This window comes from Sceloporus occidentalis, unplaced genomic scaffold (assembly GCF_023333645.1).
Source record: "Sceloporus occidentalis isolate IW3139 unplaced genomic scaffold, rSceOcc1.0.p SCAF_3, whole genome shotgun sequence".
Taxonomy (NCBI): Eukaryota; Metazoa; Chordata; class Lepidosauria; order Squamata; family Phrynosomatidae; genus Sceloporus; species Sceloporus occidentalis.
Window position 1 is genome coordinate 193,597,304 of NW_028316983.1, and position 25,666 is coordinate 193,622,969.

The 25,666-nt window shown below is 42.0% G+C and overlaps 1 protein-coding gene across 1 annotated transcript in view; it reads left to right on the forward strand.

The window, feature by feature from the left end:
• LOC149317271 (desmoglein-1-alpha-like) overlaps window positions 1-25,275 on the forward strand; it is a 34,192-nt gene extending 8,917 nt beyond the window's left edge. The window contains exons 7-16 of the mRNA XM_089518364.1: window positions 552-686; window positions 6,081-6,266; window positions 8,482-8,753; window positions 9,111-9,253; window positions 10,572-10,793; window positions 13,956-14,606; window positions 16,830-16,981; window positions 20,620-20,677; window positions 22,330-22,541; window positions 24,240-25,275. Of these exons, the coding sequence (XP_089374490.1) occupies window positions 552-686; window positions 6,081-6,266; window positions 8,482-8,753; window positions 9,111-9,253; window positions 10,572-10,793; window positions 13,956-14,606; window positions 16,830-16,981; window positions 20,620-20,677; window positions 22,330-22,541; window positions 24,240-25,220 (3,012 nt within the window). The 3' untranslated portion in view covers window positions 25,221-25,275. The remainder of the gene's footprint in view (window positions 1-551; window positions 687-6,080; window positions 6,267-8,481; window positions 8,754-9,110; window positions 9,254-10,571; window positions 10,794-13,955; window positions 14,607-16,829; window positions 16,982-20,619; window positions 20,678-22,329; window positions 22,542-24,239) is intronic.
• Window positions 25,276-25,666: the final 391 nt, after the last annotated feature.

Genomic DNA, 25,666 nt, shown 5'->3' on the forward strand with positions numbered 1-25,666 from the left:
AACTCTAAAAAGAAAGGGTAAAAGTTCCTATGTACATGTAAATACATTTAGGCTGTTCATAGAAACATGTAATGAAGAAAAAAAAGCAACAAGATCTCTGTGATTCCCAAAAAGGAACAAAGACAATGAATAGAAGTAAGAGATATTAGTCTGTACTGGAAATTCAGGACCGGGGGATGGAGGGGGGACTCCAAGATGTGTTTAGCACCAGAATTTCACAAGAAAAACACTGAGATGGGAGAAATGTTGTATGGATATGGGGAGTGGGGAGGACTCTGATAAGTACAGGTATAACTCCTCCCAAACTCTGAGGCTTTTGAATAATCTAGGATGCCTTAGTAGTAAATGCCTCCATTTCAAACATTATTTCAGTGAAACTGGAGGGAAAAAATACAATAGACATCTTTCTCAGTATATCATTTTTTATCTTCATGATGAAATAAAAAGCCCTGTGTTAGAGGAATGTGTTTTATTATTTATTAATGTGATTTTAAAACAACAACATGTTTTCACCAAAACTACTTCCCCCCTTTCCTCTTCTCCTAATTTAGGAAGCTGGCCAATATTCTCTGGTTGTGCAAGCCACAGACAGGGATGGAGGTCCAGATGGAATATCATCTGAATGTTTGTGCCAGGTTACTGTTGAAGATGTAAATGATAACTTTCCAGTTCTTTCACAGAGTTCGGTAAGTTTTCAAGTACAAAATAGCATCACTTGTGATAATAAATTTCACGGTTTATGATAGTTTTCTGAGGACTTGTACAAGAGTATATTTTTATGCATTCTGAAATACAAATAGAAGCAATCTGTACTACCAGGGCACATAATTTCTCATCCAGTATAATAGCAATAGTGGTGCTAGCAATAAAAGTAATAAGTAAGTGTTTTGTTTGAATTTGCATAACAGTAACAGTGCAGTACAGTCTGTGATATATGGATCCAGGTTGGCAAGCTGAAAACTATTCAATCAAATTCTGTAAATTGAAATTTACAAAAATCTTAAAAACTTTTCCAAGATTTCTTTGTGTATAAATGGTTGGAATCCTGTTGGTTAGTTTCAGCTAGAATTAATTGCTGAGTAGTGAGTCAGTGTGGTGCAGTATTTTGAGTGCTGGACTATGATTCTGGTTTGATTCTTGGAAACCCAGTGGGTGGCCTTGGGAGAGTCATGCAGTCTCAGCCCCAGAAAACTCTGTGATAGGTTCATCTTAAGGTTCATCTCAGACTGGTGCTTTGCCTGGCCACGTACTAGGGTTGCGCGGGGGTGGAGCATCCGCATGCCCCACAACCCTTGTACCTTGTGGTGGCGTCATCCTTGCGGCCTTCCATCTACATAGGGGCCACCATGATGTCGGTGCCACCGCTAAGCGCCCAAACGTGGTGCACAGGAAGTGGCATCATGATAATGCCACTTCCTGGTTGCGGCACCACAAGCTTTGTTCCCACGTGGCAACCAGATGGCCATGGGAATGATGCCATGGGAAAAAAGGGCCAGGCATCCCCTTTCTCCCATTGCTGCACCTGTCAGGGTGTCCTGGGGCATGAAGCCCCAAGGACACCCCTTTTCGGGACCATGGAGAAGCAGAATTTTGCTGCTTCTCCATGGTCCCAAAAAGCGCCGGATTGGGGTTTCTGGGCTGCCGCTGAGGCCCAACCTGGTGAGAAAAGGGGCAAGTGCTGGCTGCCCCTGAAAGAGTGGTCTGTAGCATGCCAAGGTTGCCATAAGTTAGCACATTTAAAAAGGGGACATGGTGGCTTAGTGGCAATTCTGATGATCATAAGCTTGAAAGGTTGGCAAGTGCCACATGATGGGGTGAGTTCCTGTCACTAGTCCCAGCTTCTGCTAACCTAGCAGTTCGAAAGCATGCAAATTCAAGTAGATAAATAGGTACCACTTCCGTGGGAAGGTAACAGCATTTCATCCAGTCATGCTGGTCACATGACCACCAGGATCATCTTCGGACAATGCTTAGTAATGGAGATGAGCACTGCCCCCTACAAATGGTTACAATTAGACATTCATGTCAAGGGGAAACCTTTACTTTTACCAATAATAATAATAATAATAATAATAGATTTATTTCTAGCCCGCCCAATCACGAAGAATCCGGGAGGGTTACAACAATAAAATACAACAAATTACAATAGAGTTAAAAAATCAAACCCTAGACCTACCACCACCACCCCATTCCCAGTACTAAAACAGAATTAAACAGTAATAATATTAAAACATTAAAAACATTAAAAACGTTGAACAACCAAAAAATAGGCAGAAACATTGGCAGGGGAAAATAGACAGATGAGGGGACAAATATCTATATATCTGGGGAGGGTAACTAGGTTGGAAAGGCCTGCCGGAAGAGATCCATCTTGAGTGCTTTCTTAAAAGCTACCAGAGTGGAAATGTGACGGATCTCCTCCGGCAGGTCGTTCCATAGTTTAGGAGCAGTAGTAGAAAAGGCTCTCTGGGAGACAGATGTTAGCCTAGATTTTTTTGGTTGTAGTAGATTTCTTCCAGAGGACCTTAGTGTGCGGGTCGGACAATAGGGAAGAAGGCGTTCCCTCAAGTACTCTGGGCCCAAGCCATGTAGGGCTTTAAAGGTAATCACCAACACCTTGTACTTTGCCCGGAAACTAATAGGCAGCCAGTGCAGGGACTTCAAGACCGGTGTTATATGGTCATTCCTAGAAGTTCCCGTGATCAATCTGGCTGCCATATTTTGTACCAGCTGAAGTTTCCGAACTTGGCACAAGGGTAGCCCCAAGTAGAGCGCATTACAGAAGTCCAATCGAGAGGTTACCAGTGCATGTACTACTGTTTCCAGGTCCCTTGGCTCCAGGAAGGGGCGCAGTTGGTGTATCAAACAAAGGTGATAGCAGGCACTCTTGACTGTCGCATCCACCTGAGCTGTCAGTTGGAGCGACGAGTCAAGAAGCACCCCCAAGCTGCGAACAGAATCCTTCAGGGGAAGTGTGACCCCATCCAGAACTGGCTGACACAACTCCATTCCTGGATTCGGGGTTCCTATAGCAAGTACCTCCGTCTTACCTGGATTCAGCTTGAGTCGGTTTTCCCTCATCTAGTCCATTACCGCCCCAAGACAGGCATTCAGAGGAGAGATGCCATCCTTAGTCACTGCTTCAGTCCGAGACATAGAGAAGTATATTTGGGTGTCATCAGCGTACTGATAACACCCCGCCCCATGTCTCCGGATGATCTCTCCCAGCGGCTTCATGTAAATGTTGAATAGCATTGGGGACAGGATCGCACCTTGAGGGACCCCTGATTTGAGCTCCCTCTTGGCCAAACAGCTGTCCCCAAGCGACACCATCTGGAACCTGCCCGAGAGGTAGGATTGGAACCACTGCAATGCAGTGCCTCCAATACCCAACTCTCTCAGGCGTTCCAGAAGGATACCGTGGTCAATGGTATCGAAGGCCGCTGAGATGTCCAAGAGCACCAGCAGGGTCACACTTCCCCTGTCGATGCCCAGACGGAGATCATCGACTAAGGCGACCAACTATAAATTACAAAGAACTTGAAAACATACAACAATTGAGTCAATACATATGGAAATGCAACTGATTCAATTACTCTACTAGGGCTAAGAACAGAATTTAGGCCAATGGTTTTAAGTGTTCTTCAAGGTTGTATTTCTTTTAATGTATATCTAAAACAGTAAAGTGTGAATGGGACAGACAAGTGTGTTAAAACTATATGATTCCTTCTAGATTCACTTGGAAAGGAAATATAGAATAGATGGACTTGCTTGTAAAGGAGAAGGATTGTCTATATCTCACTGTTTAACATACACTCCTGAGTGAGTGATGTGATCTTCAGATGACAGAGATGGAATTAATATGGGAAACCATCTTTAGTCCATCTAGCCCAGTGGTATTATCTGATAGGCATAAGCAGTCTGAGGTCATAGGTACATCCATGTTTTGGCTTTCTGGAGTTCTTTTAACTGGAGAGTCCAGGGGCTGTCCTTGAGACTTTGTGCCTGCTCTTTTTTATTGAGCTACATACCCTTTTCTCTATATTTGAGCAATGGGTTTGTTCATTCATGATCATCAAATAGAATCTACAGTTCAATATATAGTTGACATCACATGGAGGATGGGGCTCTTCTTCTTAATGGAAAATATTGTCTACAACAGTTGTGGAGAATCTGCAGTCCTCCAAATATTGTTGGACTACAACTCCCATTACCCCTGACCATTGGTGCACAATCTGGAATGTACTGAATTTGTAGTCTAAGAAGATCAAGCAGTGCATAAGTTTGCCAACCCTTTCTAGGCAGATTTGAAAACCTAAAGCATCTAGATGTAACACTTCTCCATGACAAGCTGGATTGCAGTTCCTCTCCATGACAGCTGGTTTCCTACCTGTAGGCAGTATTATGTTCAAATGTGGAAGAAGATCCAATCATTTGGTTCCCCTCCCACTTGCTTAGGAAGGCTCAGGAAACACCCATCTCACTCTTGAAAACCTCTCAACTGTTCCAAATTCTTTAGTCCTGTGGGTTCCCCATCTCCTACCCTGATCATTGTCTCAACTGGGAAAAGAGGATGAAGAAGGTACCCCTGTTATTTCTGACCAAAAGTTGGAGATAACAGAAGTGATTATTCTCTGCCATTGGCCTTCCCAAATATAGTAGTTTATCACACAGGCCCCTGGAACGGGCCTGGCATGTTACAAAAGGGAGTGTGATGGGAACAGGAGGTGGCGTAGAATGCATCTTACTGTACAGGAGAACACCAACGCTGATGTCCGAAGTTGCCATCGTGTTCCAGATGCGTCCCAGAGGAAGCAATTTTCAGGAACTCTTTAGAAGCTTTCCTGAAAATCGCCTCCTCTGGGAAGCATCCAGAACACGATGGGAAATTCTGGCAGTGGCGTTCTCCTGTATGTTAAGATGCATTCTATGCCGCCTCCCTTTCCCATCATGCCCCTTTTTGTAATGTGCCAGGCCCATTCCAGGGGCCTGTGAAATAAACTTCATAGATTTGAAACAACAACAGGAAACCATATCACATCAATGCTTTCTCTGGTGGGGAAATGTATGAAGCAGGTTAAGTCTTTCACATTCTAATACTGGCTTCTTGAGCATTCCAGAAGCTCACACTGAGGCCTGCACACCCACCTCCACGACATCAAGACACATGATTATGTCTCCTGGTTTTATCCAGCCTATAAGGGGTTGGAAGAGTAGGGAACTGCCCTGTTACCAAAATCCCTTCCCCTTCTCTGTCATATCTGATTTGGAATGAATCCAGGGACTCTTGTAGTAACTAATCTGTTGTCTATATGAAAGAGGCAACTACTCCAACAAATTTTGGGTGATGATTAATTATCTCACAAACACAGCAAATGGAACAAGGAATGAAAAAAGGGGGAAGAACTACTCTGTATGGATATGCTGAGAACATAAAAGTCAAGGTGAATGGTTGGTTAGTAAGATCATCATAGCAGGCTGGAGATTCACTATGTTTGAATATTTGAATGTATGATTGTTTTGTAGATTGTGGATATCATTGTATTTTGCTGTATGACCAACATGGCTACCCATGCATATGTTTGAATGTGTTACATTTATTATACTTTAATTTTTCTTTAAAGTTTTTATTAAATAAACACTCTTCCTCATCATGTTTCAAGGAAGAGCCATCCTCAGGTTGGTTCCATTTCTTAAAAGCTTGTCTCTTTACTTTCTGAAAAATGTTTGCCCTCAGCTTGATATTGTCATCCTAGTAATTCAATGTGTGTGTGTGGGAGGGGGGTTATCATTTATGGAAAGTTTAAAGTATGCCCCTTCATTCCATACAATAACTGATTCATATGTAGAACTTACGAAATATATTAGTCATGCTGGCTAACAGATTCTGATATGTCGCCCTCAAAAAGTAGATTCCCATATTCTGTCCATATCAGTGCCAGATGAAATGAGTAGTGCATTCTTTGTGTACATTAGGAGGCTTAAAATCAGGAAGGGAACTCTATGCAAAGTCAGTTTAGAATTGGTAGAAACAGCATACATATCTCAAGTTTCAGCAGTCTTTTTCTTTTCCTTTCTAGTATTCAGTAACAATCATAGAAAACTCCCTCAGTCCAGAACTGTTGAGGATAAAAGTTGAAGATGCAGATCTAGCAATGTCAGATAACTGGTTTGCTGAATTTTTCTTTATCTCTGGAAATGAAAACAACCACTTTGAAATAGTACTCGACCAAGGAACTAATGAGGGTATCCTGAGGGTGGTAAAGGTATGAATTTCAAATATTTCACTTCCACTGAAATTTGCAATCTGATTCTTTGTCTATGTGCATAGAGTAGTAAAGTTCCCTTGTACAAATGGGGGAAATAAAAATGGTTTTAACTGTTTCAGTCTAGGAATATGTTCAGTGTGAGCCAGGATGCTTTTTTAAAGTTAAAAAGCCACATAGGCTCGAAGCAGATGGGCCAAAAGGCCCACTGCTGGGCTCCATTGGGGGCATGGTGTTTACATGATGCATGCCCTGAACATGGCCAGAATCTGCGCCAAGCCCACTCCAACCCAGAAGAGCTGGGCCAAAAAAGAGTGGGAAAATTCACTCCTTTTTGGTCAGATTCAGGAACATGGTGGCAGCCTGGATTGGGCCAGGTGCATTCCATTGCTGCAATCCCAGCATAAACGGCAGCAGCACAGTCCTGGTGTGGACCTTTTCAGCCACCTGCTTGACTCCATAGTTAACAAAGGGCAGCATTATCTTGAAGGGGCTCAATGTAATGAAAAGGATGTGGAGCCATACTTTCTGGGCCTGTACCCTAACAGTGCAGGATGGGACAGCTCCACCTCTTAACAAGAGCATTGTTACTAAAGTAAGAAACAGTTATGTTACTGTCAAACCAGTACCTGGTTTCCATGCAAGATAGTTTAAAATAAATGTCATGTACACATCAGGCATGCATATGTATACTTTGGGTCAGAGCAGATGGGTGGGCAGGAGTGACCCAAGGACACTCTGGCTGCAAGCAGGTGGGGACCATGGCGACTGTACAGCCCACTCCCAAAATGGGCCACCGCCGCAGGACCCAAGCCACACTGCCAGGAACCCAGATTATCCTAGCTCCTTTTTCATGACATCAAAGTGACCTCAGACTGCTTTGGGCACATATGTCCTGTAAATGCCATGCCCCCAGAGCAGCCAGCAAGTGCTTCATTGGGCCTGTCTGTTCCAGGCCTCTGTCTGTGTGTATACACCTGATTTGCACCATCGTTTCCATAGTCTTGTAAAGATAGAGACAGAAAGACTCTGATATCTATGGATGCTGTCCACATCAGATGAAGGGACTGACATTTTTTCCCAATGGGCTAGGGACGGGCACTAAATTTGTGTGCCCCTTGTTGTTTTTTTCATTCCTGGAATCTCCCCAAAGACCAGCAGTCAGTGGTTCAGGGACCACAACCAGACCAGGGACCCCCCACACACACTTTGAATAGCACTGAGCTAGAGCAGTCTTCTCCTGGTGTATTAACAGCCCATGAAAATAATGAGAGGATACTTATCAGCACTTTGGTAATCATCATTATAAATCGTCATCGTCATCATTATCATCGTCATCTTGAGCTATTGCTCATTGTTAAGTAAGCAAGTCCCATTAATTAGCATTTGATTGGTCTAGCATTTGATTTAAATCTGAGTTTTTAGCTGTTGTTCTAAACTGGGTTTATTTCTCCTTCATTTAAAAAATGGAAAGTTCAATGCTGTGTTTTATTTCCTTAGTTGTATTTTAACTACTATGGTGCTGCAACGACGGGCGCTATAGGGCACCGTTGTCACATGCGAGGGGCGACACTTCCAGATGCCCCTCGCCCCTCGCACGTGATGAGGGCATCAAAATGGCAGCGCCCCGTACAGATGGGCGCTGCCATTTTGACATGATGGACGCTTAGCGTCCACACGTCATGGCGCCATAATGACATCGTAAAAAGAACCCATTTTTTGTAGGTTCTTTTTGCTGCGCAAGGAAGCCACACGGTTTGTCCGCTGCAGCTTCCTCGTGCAGCAAAACAAGGTGCCGGGAGACCATCCCTTTTGGACAGTTTGTCCCGCGCCTATATTTTGTATTTTAGTACTTTATCTTATTTTGGTTTCTGTAACTGTATTGACACACTCACACAGTTTGCAATTGGCTCTCTGTATCCATGGACATGGATTCAACTATCCACATCTTGAAAACATCCCCCCAAAAATAAATTCCAAAAAGCAAATCTTGATTTTGCTGTTTTATATGGGGGATACTATTTTACTACACCATAGTATATAATGTGTGTTGAGCATCCACAGATTTTGATATCCACAGAGGGTTCTGGAATCAAACCCCAGTGGATACAAAGGGTCCACTGAACAATTTACAATACGTATATGGATGCATACAATATCATTTATGTATATTGGTATATGTGAAAAATATATACATACGATTTCCTTCTTTTAGGAAATTGATTATGAACAATTTTCGAGCATACCTCTGAGCATTGGTGTACGGAACATAGCTCCTTTCCACTATTCAGTGGCTTCCCAGTATCAAGTTCATGGTACCCCAATTATCGTACAAATAAGCAATGTAATAGAAGGACCAGGTTTTGATCCCACTACAATAACTGTTACTGCATCTGAAGGCTTAACAAGTGAAACTATACATACTTACAAAGTTGGACAATTTCAAGCCATTGATCGGGATACTGGAAGAGTTGCCACTAATGTACGGTAAGAAACCCTTTGGCTGAAGCTAACACAACCTGAAGTCTAAGAAGACCAAAATGTTGGGGGGGGGGAGGTATAGACAGAGTGCGGACTGCTAATGTGACTTTCCTGTTTATTTGTTTTAAAAATTCTCTTTTTCAAAAATAAATTCAGGATTTCTTGGACTGCTTATTAAAATATAAGCATCTTTCTCACTAAATGTTAGATTAATGCAACTGCTGAAAAATAGAAACATTTTTGAAGATTGTTAATTCTTAAATTAAAATGATTTAATTTTAATTTGGTCTCTCTGCAGTAGCAATATTCTGGTGCATGAAAGCCTTTTAGTATTTATAACTAATTCTAAGCATTTCTGTTCAGCTATCAGATGGGGCATGATCCTGCTGCCTGGTTTACTGCTAACCCAACGACTGCTGAAATCACCTTTAGCAAAGTGATTGATCGGGAGTCAATCTATGTAGTCAATGGGGTATACAAGGCAGAGATACTTGCTATTAGTAAAGGTAAGAAAAGAGCTCTTTCTTCTTTCATTTTTTTTTTCCCTTGAAGTTTGCAACTAAGGGGTGAAGTGGCTTCCGGCCACTTTGGAAGTATGCCAATTAGATGATGCACACCTCCAAAGCAGCCGGAAGCTCCACCAAATCCGTGCTCTGGCCCTTTGGACCAGATCAAAAAGTAGCTTGTTTAATCTGACTCCTGACAGCCCCTGTGTGCATGGCCTGCCTTTGTGGGAGGCTTGTGCAGTGGGGTTCAGACCCACTTCTGGCTGGAGGGGACTCAAGTCACTCTTTCCCTACTGTCTGCTCTGGCCCTAATATCTAATAATAGGAATGTTGCTGATTTACAGGCACATAGACAGTCTTCTCTCACATTTTTGATTTGATGAATAGGGGTGCGGGGGGGACTATTTGGTTGTGCAATTATGGAATCCAGCATAACCACACTGGAGTGCATTCATGCTACACTAAAAGTGCAGAGAATCTTGGCCTAGAGGTTAACTAAATGCCTCCACATACCCCACTTTCTTAGACTCATTACTTTTTTAGTATCTCACTCTGCAGAATTCTCACTTGCCTGCTTGCTTGCTTGCTTGCTTGCCTGCCTTCTTCAGAACGGAAGGCGTAGCTAGGAGCACACAATATTTATTGCCTAGTCAAGTAATAAAATCTGTACACAGAGAAATACTTGCAGTGTTATAATGAATGGATGAACAAACTCTTTTTGCATCTCTGTGTTGTCTGGGCACACATAGATGTCTTACTAGGCTAGGACACTTTCGTAATCATAAGAGCCCTGGTGGCAGTGTGGTTAAATGCAGCCACTCACTCAAGGTTGTGAGTTCAATCCCAGCCAGGGTTCAGAGTCGACTCAACTTGGCATCCTTCCAAGGTCACTAAAATGAGTACCCTGCTTGTTGGGAGCAATTAGCTTACAGTTGTAAACTGCTTAAAGACTGCTTAGTGGTATATACAGTAAATGAAGCTGCTATCTGTTCACTAGATTAACTCAGAGCTTGAATTCTTAGGACATCATCTTTGAACTATACTTGAGGCTGAGAGAGGCATACAAAGGAGCATATGCAGATTTGTGTTGCTCAGCCATTCAGTCTTTGGATAGTTATTTAACTTGTCACTTAGCCACTCAAAACCAAGCCTTTGCTTTCTTTTTTCCTCCTTAGATGTTTTTTATGATTTGTACAGTTTGATATTTTCCTAGTTGTACTTCAGTATATGATTTCTGTCCTGTCAGAATTGTCTGTTACCTGAAAAGTGAAATTCCTCTAATATCCTCTCTCACACCCATGAATCTACTTTATTACAGACAGTCCTTACAAGACAGCTACTGGAACCATTGTGCTTACTATTGAAGATGTCAATGATAACTGCCCATTCGTGACTGATGAAATCAGAAGAGTTTGTATGGACAATCCGTCAGTAGTGATCACAGCTAAAGATCTAGATGACCATCCATATGGACCACCTTTTAAATTCACCATAGTGGCTCAGTCTCCAGGAAGTACATGGAATATAAGAATAGTGAATGGTGAGTGGAATGACATGTAGTTATCACCATTTACCCATAAGTTTGAACAACTTAATATGTTTGCTCTGCCCTCTAGCACAAACAACCTCCCAGCTTCTTCACCAACTATCTGTTAGTGAATTCATAAGACTTCTTTCACATAACTGAATGTGTGCATCCCACCGCTGCACACAGAAATCTGTGAATAGAGTGCAAGAATGAACAGATACTAAAAATCATTTGAGCAGAAGTGCTTCCCTTTCTTCTGGTCCCTTTACCTGCTGGTATCATTCTTCCTAATTCATTTATCTGCAGAACCTAGCAGTGGATTCCACAGAGGAGTCTACAGAGGGAACAAAGAAATCTTTGTGGAGTCTGTTGTTGTGAATGCTTTAACATTTTGTTAGCCAGCATTCATTTCATGCAAGGGTCTATTACCAGCCCAAATGAGATCAATTGTTCTCAAAGTAATTCTAACACAATATGCAATCTCCTCACAGAATTGTCAAAGCATGAAATGGTCATTGAACAGTCACCTCTTGCTTAACTGCCTTCACCTTGATCTAAATGAGTATAGCTATGGGGAACTAACCTTCCTCATTGAAGACTAAGGACATTACCACATGAACCCCATTCTTGCAGCAATCGTGTCAGTTTTTTTATAACATGGAAACATACCAGTTTCATAGCATCCATTATCATATGTCTTCACAATCATGTAACTAGAGCTGCTGTCACCATTGTGCTCTCTTCTGGACTCCCATTTGCCTTTCAGTATTTTATTTTATTTTATTTGAATCTATTATATCTATCTTAAAATCCCTACACTGGCTGCCTATTAGCTTCTGGGCACAGTATAAGGTGTTGGTCATTACCTATAAAGCCCTACATGGCTTGGGTCCAGCTTACCTGAGGGAACACCTCCTCCCATACAATCCTTCCCGCACTCTCAGGACCTCTGGGAAAAATCTCTTGCAGTCCAAGAAAACCAGACTGGTATTGACTTCCCAGAGGATGTTTTCTGTTGCCGCTCCAAAAGTCTGGAATGACCTGCCAGAAGAGATCCGCCATATAACATCTTTGGAGGCCTTTAAGAAGGCAGTAAAAACAGATCTCTTCTGGCAGGCCTTCCCAAATTGACCTCCTCGGAATGTTTACTCTCCAGTTGGGAATTATTGTTTTTAATGCTATTTTAAGGTGGGAGGGAGATAGGGAATTGGATTTTAAATGTTTTGCCATGTTTTTACTTGTGGTTTGTTGTGATCTATTTTTACTGTTCTTATGTTTGTTGTTACCTGCCTCGATCCAATACAGGGAGAGGCGGGATACAAATAATAATAATAATAATAATAATAATAATTTTCACTTTTTCACATTCCTGCTAATGATGTTTAAGGGTTCTTTTTAAAAAAGAAAAGAACATTTAAAAATAATACAAGGAATCAGGCTGCTTGGGAATAGCGAAGGGGATGGTGGACACAAGGAGAGGAGGAGACACTGATAACACATGACTACCAATATCACAACTTGCTCTGGCAGTACATTTTGCACTCAGGGACTATCATGATTGGTAGGTCATTCATAAGTTTTCCCCATCAATGAAAAGAGATGCCCTAGCCATGCTTCAGCAACACATCAGCTATAGGGTGGAGGTGGCAGTGTGTAATAAGTATCACCAAAGCCACCATTTTCCAGTTCTGATAACAGTTTAAAAACTGTGTGTAATAATCTCCAAAAGCAGATACTAGATTAAACATAGAGCAAACATGGAAGCAACACTTGCTTGCTTGCTTGCTTGCTTGCTTGCTTGCTTGCTTGCTTGCTTGCTTGCTTGCTTCCTTGTTTCCTTGTAATGCTTCCTGGATCAGGACCATTAAGTATATGGAGAAGAAAAGTAACAGAAGGAAAAGAGAGAGAGAGAGAGGTGTGTGTTTTTCCCATACATCATATCCCTTTGCATTCATCATTACTAAAAGAAAGATGGGTGAATTCCATTGATATTAATGGAGTTTAAGAGCCATGCAGCTGGAGAGGGGCATTTAGGCAAAATATTCACTTGAGAAAAGGTTTAAACTGGTTTACTCAATCCAGATCTGACCTCTGCATGCTTACCAGGAAATTGGAAAAGAAGTAAAGCTTCCATGCTCACTTAGGTATTTTACATAACATCTAGTTCTGCCTTGAGAGCCAGTTTTTACAAGGTATTTCTGGTGGCTTCTGCTGAAACAGTGCAACAGAATTGAAGATAGAAATTGGCCAGACGAGTGCAATGTGCTTAAGGAAATAAACTTGAAAACATTTTCTTTTTGTAGGAATGGGAGTTAAGTGTCCCACATATGGCACCAAAAGCTCTTCTCCCCACCCAATCAAGTCACCCAAACAATTAAACATCAAAATGGCAACTAAGGCCCTCTACAGACCAGCATAAAGAACCAGCATAGGGGCAGAGTGGGGCCATGGCAACCACACGCTAGGCACCCCAACTACACTGCCACACTGCCCACATGCCAGCTGCCTCACCAGATGGCAGGCGGCATCATGCCACATCGTCAGTGCAGCGTTTACATGCACTGCACCAAAGAAGTAAGGAACAGACATGGCCGCCACAGCTAGGACACTCTTTCTGTTGTGCAAAAAGGAGCCACTTTTTATGGCTTCTTTTTGTGCCACGGAAAGACCAGATCGGGGCCACAGCATGTAGTTGCCCCGGTCTGATCTAGTGAGGAAAAGGGCAGTTGCAGGCTGCTCCAAAGGGGCAGTCTGTTGAGCCCCTATGCCTCCAAGAAGTATGATTTTTCCCCTCTCAAAAAAGGAGGAGGAGAAGGAGGAGCAGGGGACAGCCTGATCCTTTAAAAAACTAGAATCTACAGGTAACTTAAACATCACCTCTAAAGGAAATGCAAATGCCAAATATTGACTGCATGCAGTCCTTAGGCCTTCTGCTGTTTCCTAGCCATTTTATTACAAACACATTTTTATTAATCTGGGCCACGTCTTAAATTAATAGTAGTGGCTCATCTTAATACAGATTGGCTTGCACTGCTGGCTTTCTTGAGTTTTCCTAGGCAATAATGTTCTGTCTTTACTTAAGAGTATGAAATTATCTGAACAAAAGATTTCAAAGCTAAATTCTTAACATATTTTTTCTGTTTCTACCCCCACCCCACCCCAAACCCTCCACAGATACCTCTGCAGCACTGTTCTCCAACAATGTAGGGTTTTACATTCATGAGGTCCAAATTACTGTGTACGACAACAGTGGCAGAAGCTGTGAAAGGCCACTGGTAGTTCCTTTGCAAGCTTGTCATTGTGATCGTAATGCAATGTGTGTCAATGGTGCTACTCAGAGAATCAGAGTCACCATTATTGGTGGTACAGCTGGAGGAGGCGGTGGTGGAGCTGGTGGTGGAGGTGGTGGAGGAGGAGCTGGAGGAGGTGGTGGTGTGGCTGGAGGTGGGGGTATGGCTGGAGGTGGGGGAATAGGGGGTGGGGGTATGGCTGGAGGTGGAGGAGCAGGAGGTGGGGGTTTGGCTGGAGGTGGGGGAGGAACTAGTGGAGGAGCAGGAGCTGGTGGTACAGGGGGAGCAGTGGGTGGTGGGGCAGGTGCTGGTGATGGTTCAGATTGGGGTGATGATGGTTATGGCTTTGGTGGTGGTGGTGGAGGAGGAGGAGGAGGAGGAGACTTAGAAGGTGGTGATCTGACTGGTCGTGATAACTACGAAAATGGATATGATGGTTTGGGCACTGGATATGATGGCGTAAGAGATGGCGGAGGATTTGCACTTAGTCCTGCTGCAATTTTTTTGATGTTTCTCGGAGGATTAATATTTGTATGTAAGTATGCCATTAAAATACTCCTTTCTGTTGTTGTTGTTTTAATCTGCTTATTGTCCTAACATAGTAAGGTCTCTAGTCTCTTTTATTTAACCTTTTGCTATAACATTCCTTCTTTTGTAAAATTTGGCTGATACTTTTTATTTGTGTTGATGTATATTCCTTCAAGTCCTCTGTCATCTTATGGTGACCCCATGAATTTCATGAAGTTTTCTTATGCAAAGAATACTCAGAGGTGATTTTGCCAGTTATTTCTTCTGAAATATAGCTTACAGCACCATTAATTAATGGAAAGTCCTATGCATATGAACTTGCATGTGTTCAGTTATTTGTTGTTATATCAGAGATGGGAATTGAAGTAGACTGAACCCCAGCATCCAAAAAAATGTTTGCCTGCTTGTCCTGGAGTGATATATGATCCTGATATATGATCAAAAAAATTTAAAGTTACTTTTGAACGACAGTTCTCCAAATCCCATATCTACCATGATCAGTAGTCATGCTGCTTGAGGAATTTGGGAATTGTAGTCCCAATATTTGACTTTTCCAAACTTTGTATATGATGCTATGTATCTTGTCTTAAGAGCCAGTATGGTGTATTGGTTTGAGCGTTGGACTACAATGTTGGAGATCATTATTCGATTCCCCACTGACCCACGGAAGCCCACTGGGTGATACACTCTCAGCCCCAGAAACTCCCATGATAGATTCACCTTAGGTTCACCATAGGTTGGAAACAACATGAAGACACACAACAATACATCTTAAGATTGCCAATGCAGTTTAGTAGTTTGAGACTGTGGGGAGATACAGAAAGGTGGCAGCCCATCTTTGCCTCTCATCAATGCCTCACCAACCACACGGCAAGGCATCAATGCACTCCCTAAAAAGAAGCAGTTTCTTTTTAGGAGCGCTATAATGGCGCTTGCGTGCCATGATGACAATACTTCTGGCAAGCACCGTTTGATCACATGGATGCCCGTGCGTCATCATCATGCACCCCATGTGGGGGGGGGGCATGGCAAGATGGTGCACAGGCACCACTAATAGGGCTGGGTGGGTATGGATGCCCAGCCCTCCGGTGCCCTAATTTCGGCCCCAGGCCGGTGCTTTGCACCAGTCTGCACTGGGCCAATGTCTCCAGAAAATCAGGGCTTAAATCCTTGCTTAAGCCCAGTACATACCTCTCTCTAAGTCAGGGCTGGCGGCGGCCTGTTTCCCTCTGGAGGGACGCCACCACAGCCAAATGGCGCGTCCTCCCTCCGGACCAAAAAGAACCCGGAAAAAATGGGTTCTTTTTGGTGTGTGGGGACGTCATCAGTGTGCCATTGGTGTGCAGGGATGCCATCAGTGTGCCACTGGCACACTGTGATGCATCCAAGACACAAGTGCAGTGCACGGAGGTGTGGACGCGCTGCCATTCTTGCATCATGTACATACAGAGCCACATAAAGATGGTGCCATCCATGCGTGTTAGAATTCTAGAGGGTGCAGATGCTGCATGCTCCAGAACGCTAAAATTGGCCCTAGGCTGCTTCAAAGCGGCAGTCTGTACTGGGCCTTAGTTATGGAAACCATTGGGTAATCCAGGCAGGTCACATTCTCTCAGCCTTGGGAGAAGGCAATGGCAAACTTCTGACGAGTAAATCTTGCCAGGACAATGTTGCCATAAATAATAACAAGAAATCTTAGTCCAGTGGTATCCCTATCCCTCGTGTCACCAAGTGGGAGGAGGGGCTTCAGGAGAGCAGGCAGTGGGCAAAAGGGTGTGCTTGCAATGCACTCTACACTGCAGTAGTAGAGTGCTCCTCATGAGGAGGCTGCTACTGCCAAAGCAATGGCAGGAGAGGCACACTCAGCCCTTTTCAGCTCACAGCAGGAGGAGGGCCTGACCAGGTGTTATCCCTTTTCTGGTGTTTCACCTAGTGCAATCAGAACCTCTCACACCATCTTGTGATGGCACTGTCTTAGCCTATTCATGGAAACAAGGATGATACAAGAAAATAATGTTCTTGTTTCAAAATAGGGAAGTAGTCAAGACTTGTTGGGCATGGTGTATTAAATCTAAAGGCAAAAATGCTCAAAGTATTTTGCTTACATTCAAATATCATTGAGATTCAGAACTTGTTAGTCTCTGAGAAATTAGTTCCAGTATATTTTTATTTATATTCACTCAGAAATATTAATCTTAATGGTTAAAACATTATCTTTTTGTTTTTCCAGTGGTTCCAATTCTGATGTCACAGAGCAACTGTTGTGGCTATTGTAGATCTCGCCCAGTTGGTGGAGTTGGAGCTGGATTTGAACCTGTGCCTGAATGCACAGAAGGAGCTATACATTCATGGGGAATTGAAGGAGCACAGCCAGAAGATCGGGTTCGTTCACAACTTTATAGAAAAGAGAGAGGGGTTTATTTATTTATTACATTTATATTCTGTCTTTCCTTCAACATTCCCAAAGCACCTGATATGGCTCTCTTGCTCCACACTTTATCTTCACAATATCACTGTGAAGCACATTAGACTGAGAGAGAATGACCAGGGCAGGGTCACTTTGTTGTAGTTGAGTGGGAAATTGAAACTTCATCTTCAAAATCCTAATCCAGCTATACTACACCACAGTGTCCTCTGTTCTGTTACCAGGGTCCTCTTAGCAGTCTTCTTACCAGGTCTGTCCTCTCACCCTAGCATCATGAGGAACCAATGACACTTTCTACCACATGTATCTATACGGCTGCTTGACTAGCTAGATGTCATCTATCTGTCATCAATCTACTTTTGTCTTATTTAGAAATTTGTGTCCTGACCTTCAGTATTTACAGACTGGTTTTGATAACCAGAAACCAACAAAGAAAAAGAATGGAAAAACATCTAAACAAAATATTTAAACATCTGAATATCTAAACATTTAAACAGAACATGGCAAAGGTAGAGGCTCACAATATAGCATATTTCACAATATAGAAGTCTTGTAAAAAGAGATTCAAATCTTCACCTATCACTTGGAGCATGTTGCAAAAGAGAGGTGCCAGAACTCTAAGGAGACCTTCTCTGTGGTTACCACCCACTTTCCTGAATGCTGAGTCGAAGAATAGTTTCTAGTAATGAGTGTTATATTCAATCAAGTGATTGCAGAAGTGTGCAGGCTTTCTAAGATCCACAAGTCTCAGATGCAACATTTCATAGTGTATCAAACAAACACTTCAAGCTTAGTAACATTTGCTTATTCTGCAGGAGAAATTAGGAGAATTTTTAAAAGAAAAAAGCAGCCACAATTTAAATATAGGATGCAACAGGGTTTAATGGATGACTGCTCTCTACATCACAAGAAATAACAGCTTAAAGAGTCCTCAACATAAAGTTAATTTTCTAAAAATTACATATCCACATGTTCCAATCTGAAAGATAAATTCTTTTTAATTCTATGACGTTAAGTGCCTTCAAATTGACTCTGAATTCAGGTGCCTCTATCATCAGATTTTATTGGCAAGACATTTTCAGAGGTACTTTGTCATTGTCTTCCCCTGAAACTGAGAGAGTGTGACTTGCCCAAGGGCAGTCAATGAGTTTCCATGGCTAAGTGGTTTCCATGGCTATATTTTAACCTTGGTCTTCCAAAGTCATAGTCTAATCTTCAAACTACTATGCCAGATGATTTATAATGATTTATAAACAACTTTATAAATCTCCAAACCACTGAAATTAGTAAATTCCTGGCAGACTGTATGTTACATTTAAATGAATATAAACACTCAAGATGAACATCAAACATTCAAACCACTACACTATGCTGGCTTTTAAAAGTTTTATATATAATTGAAATAAAGTGTATCAGTCTTCATAATAACCGTAGAATTTCAGTTTTTACTGAATGAATATTTAAGGCTGGATACACAACTTTTTCAGGCCTGTGCAGCAATTTACTTTTCTTATAAAGATGGAGTAGAAAGCCATCACTCCAGTTCCCACTGTGTTATAAATCCAAATCCCAGACTTTGCCCAGCATCTCTACTCTTCCTCTTGTCATGTGTGTGGTGAATATAAATAAAATTCTTCAAAATGATAATTATGGGCTCTTCCACATTGATCTCAAGAAGCTATATAACTCCACACATTCTAGTCTTTTAGGGGGGCTGTTTGTAGTGGTATCTTGAATCAGAACTAGGGGGGAGGGAATTAAATCTGAACCGTGATTTGCTGAGATAATACTATGTTTTGAATTCTCCCCCACTGATCTTTATTAATAAAAACCTATAGTGCTCTAATGAAAAGGTGAAATTTTGCTGATGCACTTTATAAGTCTTTTTAAAAGAAAGAAGAAAACATATTGTTCTACTGTGCCTTGGAATTAAAAAGAATCCCCCTTGAAAGTGGAAATAAAATGTTGCAACTCATGCTGGGAATTTTCAGCAAATAGTCTGGCACAACAGAAAGACTATGTGGATCCTTAAAACAAAAGAGAAAGAGAAAGAACTACAGCAACAAATAACACAAACCCTGACACATTTTCTCCATCTGGGAGAGACCTCTGTTTAATAATTTATCTGAAACAAGTCTTATGGGACTTTTATCCTCTGAGAAAATAATAGTTCTGACCAGTACTCTGGATGTCTATGCTGATATACTTAAACTGTCCCCTCTACACATATGCTGTCCAGTGAAATGGGATGGCTCAGAGCTGCCTTCTTAACAACTCAGGATGTCTCTGTCGTAGCATTAGTATAGATGGCCTCAATTGGTCCCAGTGGCTTTTAGCCTATTGTGAAGATAGGGTTCAACACCATGGATGACATCTGGGGTAATATCTGGATTAAACCCCAGAGTTGAGTCACTGTTCCACTGACATGGAAACCACAAGCTGCCATGTGTTGGTCTCTTCCTGAAGTAAGCCAGTTCATTGCCACAATCACTTGTCAGTGTCCCTTCACTTATTCTCTCCCCTTCCAGTCCAGTGTTGCAGAGAAGGGAAGGCTTTGTCCCTTTGCTCCTGTCACTGCTTATACACCTAGAAAGGGTAAATTAATAGGAAGCAAAGGTGAAGAGGAAGGCCAGATAGGGTGTTCAGTAATGGACCCGCTGTTAGGATGTGGGCCTTCACAGGTCTGCTGGGGTTTTGAACCCTGATATGGGATCCATGTGACCTAGTAACTGCAATGCCCATGTGGATACAATTTGCACTACCAAGCCAAGGCACATGTCCAGATACAAAAATCTATCTCCCCCACATACACAATGAATGTACATGTACACATATGTATTAGCTGTACCAATCAGTGACTGTAATAATAATAATAATAATAATAATAATAATAATAATTTTTATTTATAGACCGCTATTCCGCAATGATCATACAGTAAAATTGCAATACAATACAAAAAATTGCAAGGCCTCTCTCCCCCTCAAGATGGTGGTCGGAAGGAGGGCTCTTTTTCTTCCAGGCCAGGCCTCTCTCCCCCTCAAGATGGTGGTTGGAGGAGGGCTCTTTTTCTTCCAGGCCAGGCCTCTCTCCCCCTCAAGATGGTGGTTGGAGGAGAATACTTCTGAGTAAGAAAAGAGGTGGATTTGGGGGCACAACAGCACGTGCCAAGCCTACTGCTACATTAGTGGTCCTCTGAATCAAGGCAAAAGATATTACTATCATCATTATTATTACAACGAAAAGTTGGTATCTGCTGGGATTTGGTTCCAAGACCCTTCATGGATGACTAAGTCCCATTAAGTACAATGGCATAGTAAAATGGTGTCCCTTATATAAAATGCAAACACCAAGCTTTGTATTTTGGAATGTATATATTTTTAAATTATTTTCAAGCTGTGGATCCTTGAATCTGTGGATATGGAGGACTGACTATATCTTTATTAATACCCCATCTTTTCCATTGAACTAGGACTCAAGGTTGCTTACAAAATAATATAAAATCACAATGATTCTTACAATATGTCTTCTATTTTGTTTGGTTTGGTTTAACAGTGCATTTTAGAATATTGACTGTTTGTTTGTTTTCTTGTTTAGGATGTTTCAAATATTTGTGGGCCAGGAGCAATTAAAGGTGACTTTGGTGACTCCTCAGGTAAATTAAAGCTAATTTTATCTGAAAGGGTTAACCTCAGTAAATAATATTTGTCCTAAGTATGGACTTTGCAGCATGAGACTTTTTGCAGACATTTCCCTCAGACCAAACAATTTGGTGAAGGCACGACTTTTCTAGAGCCAAAATATTAATATTTGGGTTGCGGTAATATGGTAGTTGGCACTGTCATTTTTCTGAATAGCACTGCCAATCTGAGGGAAATGTCTGCATTTCATGCACTAATTTTCTACTATTCCTGTTGACAGAACTGAGAAACATAGGAACTATCCAAAAGGCCAGTGTTCCCATCAGCCTCATGGCATCCTTTTTGGATGATGCAGACCATTAGCACCAGGCTGGATCTGGTAGACCAGAGGTGGAATTAGTGGATCCAGCCCAGTCCTAGGGCAAAGGCACCTTAACACAGTCAGCATGACCTGCCATTTGCCAGGGGGTTTCTCCAAAGCACCGTGGCAAACTCCATGCAGACCAGACAGCCTGTGCACCCCTTATCTTATGGATAGTCAGAGCCCCCCCCCCCCCACCCACAGCCTCTGATGTTAAAACAGGGCATCTAGCTGCATCCACGTGGTCAAGTGCCCTGTTTCAACATCAAAGGCAATGACGGGGTCTTCCACAATGGAGGAGGTAAGGAATGACCCGTGGCAGTGGGTCTATGGCACAGGGATAGTTGGACATATAAACACCAGTCCTTCCTCGCCCAAGCCAAAGGACAGATTTGGGTTGGGCTCCAGGCCTTGAAAGCAAGGGTCTTGCCTGTGTCTTCCTGGACTCAGCCCCATAAAGCTATGTTCTGACTTGATAAACACATAGCCATTTGATACCCATTCCATGTCATCTCTATTGCCAGTACTCTGTTTACTGTGGCATTTATGCACAACTACCCTCTACACAGATGTGCTTGCCCAGCCCAGTGTGGGTGTACTAATCCTGCATGTGTTTAGAATCACGTGTTGGACAGTGTTGGAGACAGAAACAAGCAAGGTAACTCAATCCTCCACCCGTCCGCACCACAGTTAATAATAATAATAAATTTTATTTTATCTCACTTCTCCAAACAGATCAAAGCAGCTAACAATAAAAGCATCAGTAAAATATAATAATAACTTATCATCATTGTATCCCAAACCGTCCCATCCACAATAAAATACAATTAAATTATTAAACAATTATTACAACAGTTATTAAAAATAAGGCATTAGTTTCCACAAGCTATAAATTTCCTGTGAAGTTCAGATTCAAAGAAAATCAGAGTTCTATATTGGAGTATATTGGAATAAACAGACTCCCTACCACAGCCATTCACTCTACAACTCATTGAGGGCAATGGAGATGGAGAATGGAGAGCAGAGCTTTTGCTAAAGCACTCTGCCTCCCATAATTCTAATCATGTGGGCTGAAATACTGTGCCTGAATAGAGCCTGTGTGGATTATCCTTGACTACCACACACTGCTTTCCAAAAGACTGCCTACATATGAATAGTTTGATGTTTAGATTTTTGCATTGACAGGTTCTCTCCTGAACCCAAACTGACTTCAATGCATCTCAGGCTTGTGTAGCTCACTGGGCCATTTGGGCCATTACTGCACTAATATTGTGGTATTTTTAAAATATATATATATAATTTCAGATATCTATACAACTAAGTATGATGGAGGAATGGCGAGCAGGGAAGAAACAACAGGACTCGGAGCAGTTAAAGGCTATGTACCAACTGTAGGGTATGAAACGACTACAGGTTATGGAACAACAGGAAGAACAAAAGAAACCTTTGGAGGAACAATAAAAGAATACAGAGAAAGTGGAGTGAACATGGCTTTCCTAGACAGTTACTTTTCTGAGGTAACCCAGAAATAACTTCTGTGTTTAAATATGATGAGTCGGGAGGGGGGGGCAGTATTACTGTTGGTATTCATTCTTACTATAATACAACTACTTGTGGCAAATTTCAATTTCAGACTCAGCTAAACAGAAAACAGTGAGGCTTAGAAAAGTTGAGAGGAAATTTTCTCAACTGTTGTCCCCCAGATCACTGAGCCAGGACTGCACTGGCAAATGTGGAGGGGAGATGTTGAAAAGAGGCAATTTTTAAAATGCTCTACTTACATCGTACTTGTATATTGTACATTGTGGCATGTGCATTGTACAGTGTGTTTCTGTGGGAAAAGACACAGTGACTTCCAGCATGCCAGCAAGGAGGCACATGTTGTTTGCTAGCAGAACTCCTCCTCTTACTTGTTACTGATGTACATTAATCCCCTCCAAAATGAAGAAGTGGGAAGGGGAATAGAAAGTTGCCGCATTCACTGTTACATAACTAAAGGTGTTGCTTAATCTCCATTCCCTGTCATCTGAACTGATATGTCTATCCTACTTTTGCCCCTGAAAAATGAATAACTTGCTTTCTCCCAATTTCCCCCTTGTGAATGGGGTGCTGAAGTAAGAGAGGACATTTTGTAACAACCCTAACCTTTACAAAAGTCACTGGTGAGAAATAGAATAAACTATGATAATTCCTTGATAATTCTCAGAGGTGGGACAATACCTAGCAGAAAATCTGTTTAATTTAACTAATAGTTAACAAACCAGGAAAGAAAGTTTAACTAACTATAGTTAGTAACTATAGTTAGAACAAACCAGATATAACTGATTTATGGTTATTTATACATAATAGGAAACTATGGCTTATACTGAAGTGAGAGAAGGTACTTTTACACTTTTCTTCTCAGTACAGAAGGGGAAGGAAGGCAGATCACATGGGCTCAAACCTCATGCAGGCTTTCCCAAGACTCTAAATTATGCAACCCATGGGTTGAATATGCCCTCTACCTATATTTGCATCCCTCTCCCTGTCAACTTCTGATGCTGAATTTGACAGTAGCAGCATTACCAGGGTTTTTGGTACATGCTTCCATCACATTGTTTATATGAACAAAACAAAACTCCAGAGATATTGGAGATTATCACATTAGCTTTACTGCCAGGAGAGACCTGGCATGTAGCTTTCTTAAGGCAGATCTTATCGCATTCACCCATTGCCGGGCAGTATGCAGCCCGTATGCAATCTGGGCTTCTCTCGCAGCTTTTCAAGGATGGGATTTTCCCATTCTTGAAAAGATGTCGGACAAGCCCCGAGAAGCCTGGGTTGATTACGGGTTGCATACTGCCCGGTGATGGGTGAATGTGATAAGATCTGCCTTAAGAAAGTTACATCTGGAGTCTATCCCAGCAGTGAAGCTAATGTGATTATCTCCACTGTCAACCTCACCACATAGCTAATGGTCAGATGTGATGGAAACTGTAATTCAATAACATCTGGAAGAATACAGATTTTTCTCCCAAGATCTAAACCATTATTTAGATTAGGGATTAGGTAAAACTGTGTCAGAAACCACTACTACTGCCACCTGAGCATCCCATGGCACACCCCGTCTCTGATGCTGCCATTTCATCTCTGATAGTTTTGTTTTTCCTTTTTTTTCCATAATGAAAAGAACAAAAGGAACTCTAATTCTGCTTTGTCCCTTTCTTCACTTTTAGAAAGCATTTGCTTATGCTGATGAAGATGAAGGCCGACCCGCAAATGATTGTCTCCTTATATACGATCATGAAGGCATAGGTACACCTGTTGGTTCTATTGGCTGTTGCAGTTTTATTGGAGATGACTTGGATGATACCTATCTGGATACACTGGGACCTAAGTTTAAAACCTTGGCAGAAATCTGCTTGGGTATCGAAATCGAGCCATTCCCTGATCCTAATACACCTTGGCCAGCTCTGCCCAATCCTGAAATTGATCTAAACCTACCACCACCTGGAACAACCATTGTTGTCAATACATCTTCATCTGTGCCTCCACCAACTAATATTGGTAGCACAACAGTTGTTACTGAAAACGCCTATACAAGTACTTCCTCTGTACAGCCTCCAAGACCTGTGCCTGACCCTATGTTCCATGGTAACGTAGTGGTAACTGAGACATACACATCTGGGTCAACACTGAAGCCTCCCACATTGAACATGGATCCTATGCATGGATCAAATGTTGTGGTGACAGAAAGGGTGCTTGCTCCTGCCCCAGTCACTGATTTGCATGGCATGATAGATATTCCTGACCTACCAGGTGGGTCAAATGTAGTGGTCACAGAAAGGGTAATTGCCCCAAATGCAAGGATACCTCCTTCCATGACCATTCCTGATCTATCTGAAGGGTCAAACGTAGTTGTGACAGAAAGAGTGATTCGGCCTGCTACTAATGTGCAGGGCAATCTCAGCATTCCTCCTGAATTCTCAGGTGCACATAATGTGGTTGTTACTGAAAGAGTGATGTCTGGGGCAGGAATGAGCAGTGGAGTAGGCAATATGAGTATGGTGTCCGGGACTGGAATGAGTGGTGTTGGGGGTCTGGGTCCAATGCTTAGCCCTGATAATCTCCTTAGCCAGCCAGTGGGATCAGCATCCCCTGCTACAACTCGAAGGAGGGTAACAAAGTACAGCACTATACAGTATTCTAATCAATAAGGTTGTTTGCAGTTACACATTGTTGAGAAACTTCTTATTCTTTTTTAGATTTGCCACCAAACCATGTTTTTATATTTATACATAGCAAAGCACACTAGGAAAGAAAAATGAATTATTCTTGTCTAAAAAAGAATCTCATAAAAGTATCAATTTCCAAAAGGAAACACAGAGACACTGGCAGTACAGGAAAATTCTAATACCTTGTGTTTTTGTCAAACATGACAATGCACTAAATGCAGATACTATTGACATGGTTTTTTGTTTTGTTTTGTTTTGTTTTTGTATATACTTGGTGCTGAAGAGCATTATTGGTCTACCACATAGTCATCCAGAGAGAGCACAAACAATTTGCCTTCCTTATTATTATTGCCATTGATATCATCTTCTTTTTTGCCAGCATGACAACGAAAACTGCATTCAAAGCAGCTTAAAAGAACAGCCTGGAA